At 34.1% G+C, this 12,875-nt stretch overlaps 1 protein-coding gene across 1 annotated transcript; it reads left to right on the top strand.

The window, feature by feature from the left end:
- Nucleotides 1–7,094: 7,094 nt before the first annotated feature.
- On the top strand, nt 7,095–10,697 carry cxcl9.S (C-X-C motif chemokine ligand 9 S homeolog). The gene is made up of 4 exons (XM_018242795.2): nt 7,095–7,203; nt 8,479–8,605; nt 9,462–9,548; nt 9,975–10,697. The coding sequence occupies exons 1-4, from the start codon at nt 7,140–7,142 to the stop codon at nt 9,985–9,987; spliced, it is 291 nt and encodes a 96-aa protein (XP_018098284.2). The 5' UTR covers nt 7,095–7,139; the 3' UTR covers nt 9,988–10,697.
- Nucleotides 10,698–12,875: the final 2,178 nt, after the last annotated feature.

The following is a 12,875-nucleotide window of genomic DNA, read 5'->3' as shown; positions in this document are numbered from 1 at the left end:
ATACATGAATGTGTGCATGCTTTTACGCAGCATCACTGATGGGAAGATGAAGTTCTACATTAAAGCCAGTTCTATGGACCAATGACCATGAGATAGGATAAATGGTTAGGAATGTGTGAGCACACTAACACCGGGCCCACCAGTTTAGTATAAGGGCTTAAAGAACAACTCAGCCAGGAAATTCCCTGGTGGACCAGTCCATCATTGTTTGTCATCAATGTAAAAAAATTGATATATTGAGGTAGACAAATACTACAATACTGAAGGAGCCAACAAATCTTATGCACATTGGGAGAGTCCTGTGAACATACATGTATAAACTTTGTGTAGTGCAGAATGTTCACACAGTGAATATATTCGCTCTGTGCATGGTTATATTTTTTAAAGCTGGATAAGAGAGATGTATTTAATGTGCAAATAGAATTGCGAATGTCGATAACAACTTTTTAAATATGGCAAAAATCGCAAATTGCAAATATATTTATGTCCACTCCTGCATTTGAGTTACAATATTTGCAAAACATTTTTGCTTCTCATTTGCCAGCCATTTGCGTAAATTTGTGTGCAATGTGAATTAGCATAGAACGGAAAAGACAGGCACAGCAGTGCAATATTTTAGTTTTAGGAAAAAACATAAAACCATTTGTGAATGAGTATGCAATGCGCAAGCTTTATAAATGAACACCATAGAGTCAGCTCTTAAAGGAGAAGGAAAGCTACGGAGGCATTTTATTGCCAATAGATTAGCTGCAATAGTGCAAGCTAGAATGCTATATTTATTCTGTAGAATGTTTTACCATACCTGAGTAAAAAGCTCTAGAAACTCTCTATTTGTTTAGAATAGGAGCTGCAGTATTAACATGGTGTGACATCACTTCCTGCCTGAGTCTCTCCCTGCTCTGGGCTCAGATTACAGTAGAGAAGGGAGGGGGAGGGTAAGAGGAGCAAACTGAGCATGCTCTTGCCCAGGGCAATGAGGTTTAAGCTGAAGGCAGGAAGTCTGATACAGAAGACCATGTGTACACAATAGAAGGAAAGAAATGCTGTGTTTCTTTTGACAAGGGACTCAGAGCTGCACTACTTTGGGGGTTTACTGGTATATTTAGATGGACCTTTCTGATAAGGCTTACTTAGTTTTAACCTTTCCTTCTCCTTTAATTCAGTTTGGCCATCAATTACATGGACAAATTTACATATTGATTAAAATAGACAGCAACATTTTTACTTGAATGCAAATATAATGGTAGGGCTCACTGGGGCACTCAGAACTTGCATTTACTGTATTAAAGGTGATTAGATTTTGCAAAGCACCATAGTTACATGAAAACAAAATAAATGCATATAGCTTTTTTGTTCTGATGCAATTCACTAAAACTAGAGATCTGCAAAATATAAGTTCTAAGAATAGAAATAAAAAGTAGCAATAACAAAAAAGGAAATAATGGGAATTGTTTTTTTAGTTGCATGCAACTTTTTTTAATTGCATTCTTTAAAAAAAAAAAAAAGAACCATACACATTGAAAAAGAATTTGCGAATATAAAACATACACAATTTACGAAAATTTAATTTTCAGTTAAACAACTTCTTTAACTGAGGACTTCTATAAATGGGACTAGACACCAAAGATATAGTCTGATATTCAATATCAGAAACAGATTAGCGTGCTAAAACTGAAAGTGTATGTTCCTGGAAACAAAGACTATACATTTAAGATAAGTTCAGTCTTGGATTTTATGGGAATGAGAAACTTACAGTCGTTATAAATAGAGAAGGAGTTGTTCTGCTTGGGAAAGTACAAAGTCTATGTTAAGGATTTAACCACAAGTTAATGAAACCATTGTAATTACAGGCACACAAGTCTGCTTTCAGTTTCACTGGAGACAAAAATCTGGCATTTATGACAGAATTTTTAGTTTCACCTACTAACTACTACATTTAGAATGTGCATGTTTTATTCTGGATTTATTATACTTTACAATAAATATATGTTTAAATATAAGTAGAGTTTTAAACAATTCCAAGTGTAAATGCTGGTCTCAAAATAAATTGATATAATAAATAAGTGGTTTAAAGGGTTACATGGACATTGTGGCAGGACAAGAGCAAAATGGCATGGATATTTGTAACAGAGCAAAGTTCCTGGATAGTCCAGGATGGCCCGGGGAAAATATGTGGAATTTCTCATTATTATTTATATATAGATATTTTTTTGTATAAAAGTTTACATTTTAATACTGATATATATTGTAGACTTTAAATACTAACATTAATATTCATTAGTACAAAAAGTTCCTGTTATTAGGACCTGTTATTCGGAATACTCGGAGACCTTGGGTTTTCCTGGTAAGGGGTCTTTCCATAATTTGGATCTTAATACTTTATTTATTAAACCTTAGCATTATTTTGTTTTCAGGCTTTGTGTCCTTGATATAACTATTATGGTAAATTTGATGAAGAAACCCTGTGTGGGTTTGAAACATTACTATCATGCTGCTGTTAGAAACGTAATTTCATACATTTTCATGGAATGTTTTTGATTTTATCCCCTGAGCCAGTGATGCACCACTCTCGTGCTTAACTTTCCTGCACTAGTGCTGTGCTAAAAATTGTTGTAAATTAACAGGAGCTGATTTTTGCCACCTCTAGTAACCTGAGTGGCAATATCGCACAAGGTGGGTTTCTCAACTTGCCTCATGGCAGCATCTCCCCTGTTTATGATCATAACACACTCTTTCTATAAAAGGCAAACTGGGAGTTATTATGCAACAACTGAATTATTAGCTACACTTAATAATAATAATAATAATAATGAAACCCTCTTTGTAACAGTATGCATGTACACATACCATCATTTAAAATAGATTTTGACTGAATGTGATGTATCTGTCCTAAAAGGGGAAACTTTCATCTAAATGATCCATTAAGTGACTTCATTAAATTGCACTGATTTAATTATTTTAATTTAAGTAATTCATTTAATTAATTCATTTAATTTAATTTGATTGGGCATTAAACAGACACACATTGCCATATTTTTTAACAATAATTTAGAATTTTTTTCCTAGTGTTACAGTGCGCAAGGGGTGTAACTACAGAGAAAGCAGATCCTTCAGCAGTAGAGGGGGAGGCCCAGGAGGTATAGGGGGGCCCACAAGACCCTAATTAATCAGCAATTTCAATATATATTAGTAAAACTGTACAACCTCTGGATAAAAATTTCCTGCGGGGCCCAGCAACATGCTATACCATTGCTGGGCACCTGCAAAATAGTGTGAACAGTACTATAATAGCGTTAGAATTTTATTCAATGGTCGTAAGTAAGTTGCATGTGTAGGCTTAACATGCTATAAACAACACATGGAAGTACCACACACACCTCCTCAAATCAAGCTTGAATTCCCTTGCATTTCCTTTCATCCATTTGGCAATGCTCAGTTGATTAGAGCAGACTGAATTGGTGCATTAATGCTACATTTAAGTTGTAAAGGGCATGTATAGCAGCAATAACTATGAGTAGGGTTCAACTATATAGTTGTACTTCCATTTTAGCACTTTGCACTTGTGAGTAAATCAGTGAGAAAATGAGTGCTACATTTTAAAAGGGCATGTATAGCAGCAATAAGAGTAGGGTTCAACTATATAGTTTAACTTCCATTTTAGCACTTTGCACTTGTGAGTAAATCAGTGAGTAAATTAGTGCTACATTTAAGTTGTAAAGGGCATGTATAGCAGCAATAAGAGTAGGGTTGAACTATATAGTTTTACTTCTATTTAAGCACTTTGCTCTTGTGAGTAAATCAGTCTAAGCAACTTTGAAACTGACAATTTTCTTCTTAGTATTTTGCCATACCCTTTTGTGTCGCTCCATACTGCCATATCAAATAATACTTGGTTGCCAAGATCAAAGATCAATCAACAAAACCCACAAATACTGTATACTGTGTGGCTTTTAAATTATTATTTTCTTTTATTTATATAGAGCAGTTAGGCTAGTTATTATGTTTATTACCGGCATTAATGGGACAACCAATTCATCATCTAGTTTGACATTCAAACCAATGCTGGGTTGCTAGTTTTTAAAAAGTAAATGGTAAAAAAACTACATAGCCTAGAAAGACAAGGCTGGATACTTCCTGCACCTCATCTCTTGTCATACGCTGCCTGGCCAAGGTCCATTGTAAGGCTGAACCTCGGTTTTGAAGAAATTAATGCACACAAGTAAGGATATAGTAATGAATCTTGATGTTAGGACAATGTCACATGACACTTTTGTCGCCCAAATCAAATCACAGTTGTTATTGCCCTTAGAGATTGTAGGGTTAATTTACTATAATAGGTGATACATTGAATTGCTGCAGTTACCTGTATCAACAAATCAAAAAGTTAGAAAACAGAAGTAGTTATCTGATTGATTGTTATGGGCAGAGGCGCTGCACCATAGTCCATTTCTAGAAAGCATAAGAATGAAAATGTTGCATGTTTCTGAGAAATGGAATAAGCTGGCTACAATGAATATTATACAAGGCAGCAGATTCTATTTCAAGGAAAACGTATTTGCAGTTTCATTTCTTTTGTTGAATCCAGTTTTTGAAAATCAAGTCAAAATAACTACAACTTCTGGTTTTTACCCTTTACAGGAAACAATTGAGACAAAACAGATTAGAAAAACCTAAGGGTAAAAATAATGTCTGTCTTCCATTTATTTCAGCTTTATAGGGGTGGGTCAACTTTGAGTTAACTTTCAGTATGTTATAGAATTTCATGTTATTCATATTAAAATTATTTATCTTCTGTTAGTCTGTCCAGCTGTAGGATGGTGATCATTGTACCCAGCAGCAAAGAAACTATTACTCATTGAGACTACAATTTTATTGCTAGTGTTTCAAGCATGTACTTGTTTATAATCTAAACAGATTATTGCACAGGTACTATACTTTTCAATGTTTTAATTAACTTTCTCCCTTTACATCACCCCTGGCTTTGTTCATGAATCAGGTTTTGAGCTGAATGGTGATGTAATAAAAGATGTAAGCAGAATAAAATTTAGCAAAATTAAGAGTAAAAAAAATATATCACAATTTACAGTGTAATAATCACAACAGTTAATAACACTGCAAATGTAATTGTATTTTGGGAATCATCTGTTTTTTTAAAGACTTGTTATGGCATAGATTTCTCATGAGAATTGTACAAGGGGCTGATCAAAAGTCCATATGGTCGCAACCAAGTAATCGGGCCATATCACAGAAATCGTTCACCTTTCGAACAAAAAGCAGAACCTTGAGATCAGCATAAGATAAGAAAAAAACACTGCCTTATACGCTACCATAATCGTTAGGGCCAGAACTAGGGTTAGGCAGAAGAGGTGCATGCCAAGGGCACAAAAGTGGAGGGGTTCTAGGCACATGCAGTTCCTCTGTCGTCTACCCCCAAGTCTCAGCCTTTGGACCTCCACCACCTGCACATCATCTTTACATTTGCCTGCAGGTATCTCCCCCCCCAGTGTGCATGCGCTTTTTAGGGGGTATCGCGAAAAGATTGGTTTCTCCTGCCACTGGTTGTCCTGCCTAGGAAGCCTGGTTGGCTTGTCTTGCCACTAAAACATTCACTTTTTTTAGCCTCATTAAAATGAATGGAATAATGGGATTCTTGCTGATGTGCAACTTTTTATTTCGAGAAAAAAAATGTCACTTTTTTTTTGGCAAATCCTGCATGCAAAGTAAATATATTTTTAATAATTATATAGTGAATAAAGCACCCCCTCATGTAAAATATAAGGATATTATAAGTTACCGAGGAGTTTCACTGACCATATAAAAACACGAGGCCGAGGGCCGAGTGTTTTTATACAGGTCATGGAACTCCGAGGTAACTTCTAATATCCTCATATTTTGCAACTGGGGGTACTTTATTTATTATAATACACAAGTTTTAGTGAGTCATGTGACAGAAATGACATCACTACTCACCGTTTATAACTGATGACATCAGACCTCACCGTTTATAAGGAAATAATTGACAAGATATTCATGGCTTTTGTGTATTATAAGATAATGATTATAACTATTCTATAATTTAATTTTTCTATTGACACAGACAACTATTTCACTTTGCGTCACTGATTTCTTTGGATGCTTTTTTTTTTCTTTCTCTTCATTAGACTTCTTTTGCTTCCACCCAAATGACAGTCAGTTAAAACAGAATTTCATTTTATTCTCACACATCATGAATATGGTTCTTTGTTCAAAAAATTTTGACTGATAAAAAGAGAGGAGGCTGGAATCTTACTGGAGGATCCACTTACAGTGCGGGATTGCAAATCACTGCAAATTACACCCTAACTGATCTTCAGGCTAAACTTTCATGTAAATAGGAGAAATAGTATTAAATGTATTTTTTAGCGTGAGGTCCAAAAAACTAGTGCAAGCTAACTTTAGTTAAAGTTAAGTATGTATATTATTTCCCTGCATTTATGTAAGTGGGAAAGATTCTCTATAAGGTAAAACCACAGACAACTGCTGTTGCTTATAATGTCTGTTGGAACATTCTGTACCAAAACAAGTAATGTGGAAGCCTCTGTTCCAATGTAAATGTTATATTTTGCTTTTTGCCAAACAATTTTCAGACTTTTTTGTTTATAATTCCCTTATGGGATGTGTCAGAAAAATTGCAATCTTTTCTTTGTGTATAATAAAGATTAACAAAATAATAAAATTTGTTTGTACAATTGTTATTTTATTGGGATCACATTACAGCTGAATTGCTTACACAATGCATATTTAAATAACAATAGTAATCCATAGATTTATAAACAGAATGAAATCTTGGTGAGTTCTGCCCCCCAGTCTTAAAAACAGTTGTACCTTTTGGTATATTTCATGGAATCTCTTTTCCTTACACGTTATATCACTTAACGTAAGTAGCAAGTGAAAGCTTTTCTCTTTCCTATAACACTAGCACATTCAAGAAAAGAGGAACTGTCCTTCTGAGAAAGTTTCCCTCTATACTAGGGCTTTCCCCTAACTTTCTTATGCAACAAAATGTGGGTGTTACTAAAGGATATAAATATGAAACAGCAACATGCTCCCACTTCAGAATCTTTAATCTTTCTGTTGATCACTCCCAGAAACAAGCTGCAATGGCTGTGGGCAAAGCACTTGCTGTCTTCTGCGGTCTGCTCCTCATCCAGTCCTATGTTTGTGGTAAGTTTCCCACCAGGGATAATGCAGATAGATTATGCAATGCACTCTTTAATAGCCAGATTGATGGAAAGAAATATTTATTATGCAATAAGACAACAATACTATTTTGCTAATGAAAACATATGTAGCAAGGATCTTCTATATATATAGCCAAGTGAATGCCTAGCAATAGCTACAACAGGGCACTATCCTTCCAAAATGTAGCTGATTTTACATTGCAGTTAAATTCAAATTATTTCTGTGAGAAATATGTCCACTTATAAATGATGTATTTTAAAATTGTTGGAGATGTTGCCATTAGCCTTCCTGAATTTTTTTGATAGCATTTCTGACCACTGTAAAGGGAATGTTATAGTAAGAAAAGTAGCTAAAATATTTTTTCTATAATATACATCACTAACCACCTTCAGCTGATGAGGGAGAATCATTTAAGCCAAGATAATGTCAGTTTTTTTTTAAGTTAAAATAAATACCAAATATGTCAGAAGTTTTAAGTTTTAATTAGAGTGAAAACATCTTAGGGGTATCTTTTAATTAAACAATTCTTCTAAAAACTGTCACTGATGCATTTGATGTTATAGATCTAAATATAGAGTTTAATTACAGGTGACATTTGCCCTTAAAAGGGGTTGTTCACCTTCCAAACCCTTTTTTCAGTTCAGTTGTTTTCAGATAGTTCACCATAAACAAAGATTTTTTTCAGTTGCTTTCCATCTTTTATTTTTTACTGATTTCCCAAAATTGTAGTTGAAAGTATAATGTCCCTGTCTCTAGTATTTCAATCTGGCAGCTCAGTGATCCAGGAGCATTCTGAACTGTTACAATTTGCTCCATTTAGTTGCTTCAATTCTTAACAGCACTTATGGAACATTAGCAACTATTGTATCAGTTCTAACAGCTGTCAGCAGGGACAAAGATAACAAATGTATCAACTAAATGTATCAATTTAGAACAGTTAAAGAGTCGGCGAACCCACCTCCCAGAGCTGCTTTAGAAGGTGAAAATAAAACTTTGCACTTCAATATTAAAAAAAATTATTACAAATAGAAAATAGAAAGTAATTTATTTCTGGTGAACAATCTAAAACCAACTGAACTGAAAAAAGTGTTTAAAGGTGATCAGCCTCTTTAACTGGCTTGATTTTTATTGTTGCTCATTTTCACTTAGATTTTTGTTCAGGGTCTCTCCTATATCATCTTTATTTTGACGATTCAATTGTAAGTATAGTGAATAGTGAACACTATACATTTATAATGTGCTGTTTTTTTCTGCTAGGGATGTCCCCTTTTGGGAAACAACGCTGCTTGTGCAAAGGACGTGGTGCCGAAAGGATCAGTACCCCGAATATAAAAAAACTTGAGGTGTTTCCAGCAAGTTTTGGCTGTGATGAAGTTGAAGTTGTGTAAGTATCATTATTGTTATGGCATGTAGTGATTTGTAGCATAACAGCATAAAACACCCAACCAAAAAGAATGTAACAGTGGTATACTATATTGCTGTGTTGTAAAGAATCCCTAGTGGTTTGCACATAACATATTTGTAAATGTTATTTTATCAATCATAATAACATGGTAATATAGTAACATAGAAGGTAGGTTGAAAAAAGACACACATCCATCAAGTTTAACCTTTTAAGTCTATATATAACCTGCCTAACTGCTAGTTGATCCAGAGGAAGGCAAAAAAACCCCATTTGAAGCCTCTCCAATCCTTCCTTACTCCAAGATGGCAACCGGACTAGTCCCTGGATCCCTGTACTGTGAGCTATCTTCTATAACCCTGTATTCCTTCACTTGCTAAAAAGCCATCCAACCCCTTCTTAAAGCTAATCTAATCTAATATCAGCCTGTTCAACTGATTCAGGGAGAGAATTCCACATCTTCACAGCTCCCACTGTAAAAAAAAACCCCTTTCCAAATATCCAAACCTCCTTTCTTCTAATCGGAATGGGTGACCTTGCGTCAGCCACTGACTAGATTTAGCTGAGCCAAAAATGCAGATATGAACTGAGCCTCGGAACTCTGACTCTATTGTATACAGTAAAGAAAAAAACTGAGTCTCACAATAAAATATCAAAATTCTATGTTCCTGAAACATTAAATTTAGTCTGCATAAAAAAGATTGTATATCAAACAATATTATGGGATCTCGGTTTCTGAAAATGTATTGAGAAATACTGGATGTTTCTAATCTCTGCTGCCTTAATCTCTGTACCTGAACTCCAGTTGTTAAACAGTTCTTGAATCTATTTGTTGTAGTGCTACAATGAAATCAGGAAATATGATCTGCCTCAACGCCCAATCAAAATTTGTCAACAAACTCATGACTGCCCTACGAAAAAAAAGGTAAGTGCTGTGAAAAGAAAGTGAATAAAAGCATGGCTGGCCTTTGATTCTGAGGATGACAAGTGGGGTATATTTATCATAAAGACCTAGTAAAGAAGGAATGCTGTGCATGTTTTAAAGCCCATTTTTATACTAAAGTACAGACTTTTATTATTAAAGAGGTGTTCACCTGTACATTAACTTTTAGCATAATATAGAATGGTTGATTCTAAGCAACTTTTCAATAGGCCTTAATTTTTTTATAGTTTTTAAATTATTTTACTTTTTGTAGCAAGTCCTGACCTCTTTCTCTAGATTGAATCCAGGTGGAAAATAGTGTCCACAAAGCTGAATGCTGCACAGATAGGGGTAAAAGTGTTTCATATCAAGACCAATAGGACAATACCGGAGTATTATAACCAAATGCATTTTCTATTATTATGGCAGATCCTCAAAGTGATTGGATGAGGTGGATTTATGACAACAGCAAATTTCCCTGACAAAATTGGATATGCACAGCTGCAGGATTTCTTGCTCTCAACTAAGAACTGGTGTTGTTTTACCAAAACTGTTTTTAAAATGCCTTTTAAAACCACAAAATCAGAACACATATTTCAAAAGATGGTTCAGCAAAAAAGGGCAAACATTTATTACAAAAGATAAATATTTATTTTTATTTATTGCAAAGGTTTGCCCTTTTTTACCATATTTACCATTTACAATATTTACCATTTTGTAAACTAGAATGGAGAAAATCTCAATATTGTTAAATTATTTAAAATTACAGCAAGGATACTTTTATATGCACTGAATTCACAGAATTTTTATGTAAAAGAAAGACTCTAACTACAGTCATTACTTCAAAACTATTTCTTTAAATCTACAACTTGTATATTTTTAGTATTTGCAACAAGAATCAGAAATGTGTAAGAAACATGTTCCTACAACAGTAGAAATAGATATGCTAGGAATTATCCCTTTATTTTGTATATAGTGCACTAAAGAAATGTAGGACTTTCAAAATAAAGACTGTATCCATGCTCTCTACCTTGTTAACTGTATATTCTCACATTTTGTTTTGAATACTAAAAATTGTGATTGTTATTTCAAAATGTAATTTTGTATAAATGTTTGATAACGTTAAAATAAAATTTTGCTTTCTAAACCTAAGTTTGGTTTCCTATTTCTTACATTTTGTTTAAAAGCTGATTAAGGAATAATAGAGTGCAGTAGAGCGATCTACAAAAATAAAAAAAGAAATAACACTGTACATTCCCGATAGGTACAATAGAACGGAATGGAATATATATAAAGAATACGCCTGGGTTTTAGCTTTCTTTTATTTATTCTCTAATAGCTCCGGACACAGATTATTGTATCTACATATTTGCCCCCTGAATAATTGCACTGATTATTTGTACTTCCTATTGTAAATTACCAAAAACTTCCATGACCACATGGAGGTTGAAAATGTCAAACCTGCTGCACCTCACCTCACTTGGCAATTTTTAGAACAAGATTTTTAGAACAGCATTTTCTTTTGTTGCACAAGCTGAGTTTGTTAAATGGATAATATGTATTAGTTGTCTAGCATTTTGTTAGTCTAATGACTCTGTGTTTCCACTTATGTAACCAATGTCTCATATACTCAAACAATTATCTTAAGCATAGAGCTTCCTTATTGTATTTTGTTTGTCCAACTTGTTTTATTTCAGATGTACTTCAGTTACTTCAAGCATTCTGTCACAATAGAAAGAATGATGATGGGGACATCAGTATTTTTTTTTACAGGTTTCATTTTTATTTTCAAGGGATACAGGGGATTAACAAAAAACAAAACAACACATAACATGATTCACAGCATAGCTAAATCATACATATAGCCGCAAAAAACTTCATAGTACAGTGTCACATCACAATCTTTCATTTTACATAACATAAGTGATTTCGCAATAGTAAAACATTAGTATAATCATACAGTCACGACATTAGATGGGTACACCTACAGTATAATTATTACTTACAGGAAAACGTAACTATCTTAATGTTATTAATAATCTAAAATGAAACAACAGTGTAAAATGAAATATTTCACTTATAAGGTCTTGTATTTATTCTAAATTTTTTTGGCTTAAGTGGATCAAGAAGCATAAAAGCCTCAAACCCAAATAAATGTGAAATCTGATGCATTCTTATGACTGATACCACACATTTTCAAAGGTAATTAAAGGGACAGCATATCTCCTTGTTCAACATGAATTCAATGAATAGGGCTTGTGCTGGCCACACTTTTTGCCTAAAGAGGGAAAGTGAAACGTGTGGTCTTTGTGAGGCAGACAATGTGATTACTAGTGTTAAAAAAAACATAATTCCATTATGCAGGAGATTATCTGAGTTCAGGTAATGTGATTATCATCCTTATGAAGACCAAACATGGAGTAAATTAAATGGATAGGTAAAAAGTATGTTCAGCACAAGCTCACTTAAAATTATACTAAGTCGTCCTGTTATAGAAGCTAGATCTATTGCTGGACCTAGACTCCTTTGATTTTTTCTTGGCCCTATAAGGAGACATGATTTACGAAACTGTATAGTGTATGTCAGCATTCAAATATTAGAGCCCAGGAACTTGCCAGAGCCAGAGTTAAACCAAACAAGTCCTGGCCTCGTTGGTATAAAGGGGTTTTGCAATTAAAAGTAGTCTTACGGGTAGAAGGAATGCATTTTTGGGTAAAGCAAACCTTCCTTAATCAAATGTTGCCCTATACAGTCACATTCCTGTGTTTCCAGACTGAGCAAATTTGGTAGGCGTGTTTGCTCAGGCCCAAGCTGGATACAGCTTTCTAACATATATACTAAAATAACATTTTATACAAACATAAAAGATACACGTAGTCACTCCCCAGAATAAGGAAATAATACTTAATCATATGTTTATCAATAATATTATGATTATTTTTAACTCCAAATAATCACATAGCGTTTCTCAAAAATGTCCTAGATAGAATCAATTGATGTGTGCTACACAATGAAACAAAGGCTCTTTGTAGCCCAAGGTGCACGCTGTACCCTCTGCCCAGGTCAATTAGTAGGATCAATGAAAACAGCAGCACTTTGGCATAGGTGATAGGTTTACCTAAGTGCCACAAGTGTCACAAATAGCTTTACTTTCACTTCTGAAAAATAACCTGAGTGCTGCTGTTTTCACTGAATCTCCAAAATGTCCTGGCCTCTTAATAGGCTTTTTGGATTAACAAAATAGATTCGCTTTCCCCCAGGGGACTTAATGATTGTTTTGGATTGAGATGTTTCCTATAGACTTTATATATTGTATATACCATTTTGTTA

Source organism: Xenopus laevis, chromosome 1S, assembly GCF_017654675.1.
Source record: "Xenopus laevis strain J_2021 chromosome 1S, Xenopus_laevis_v10.1, whole genome shotgun sequence".
NCBI classification, from domain to species: domain Eukaryota; kingdom Metazoa; phylum Chordata; class Amphibia; order Anura; family Pipidae; genus Xenopus; species Xenopus laevis.
The sequence above is the reverse complement of the archived record's forward strand: the minus strand, read 5'-3'. Positions and strand labels throughout refer to the sequence as shown.

Bases quoted from the DNA above. Each gene is read 5' to 3' on its own strand.
- cxcl9.S (XM_018242795.2), top strand. From the start codon at position 7,140: ATGGCTGTGGGCAAAGCACTTGCTGTCTTCTGCGGTCTGCTCCTCATC. The intron at 7,204-8,478 runs GTAAGTTTCCCA...TTTTTCTGCTAG, and splicing joins CATCCAGTCCTATGTTTGTG to GGATGTCCCCTTTTGGGAAA. The intron at 8,606-9,461 runs GTAAGTATCATT...TATTTGTTGTAG, and splicing joins TGTGATGAAGTTGAAGTTGT to TGCTACAATGAAATCAGGAA.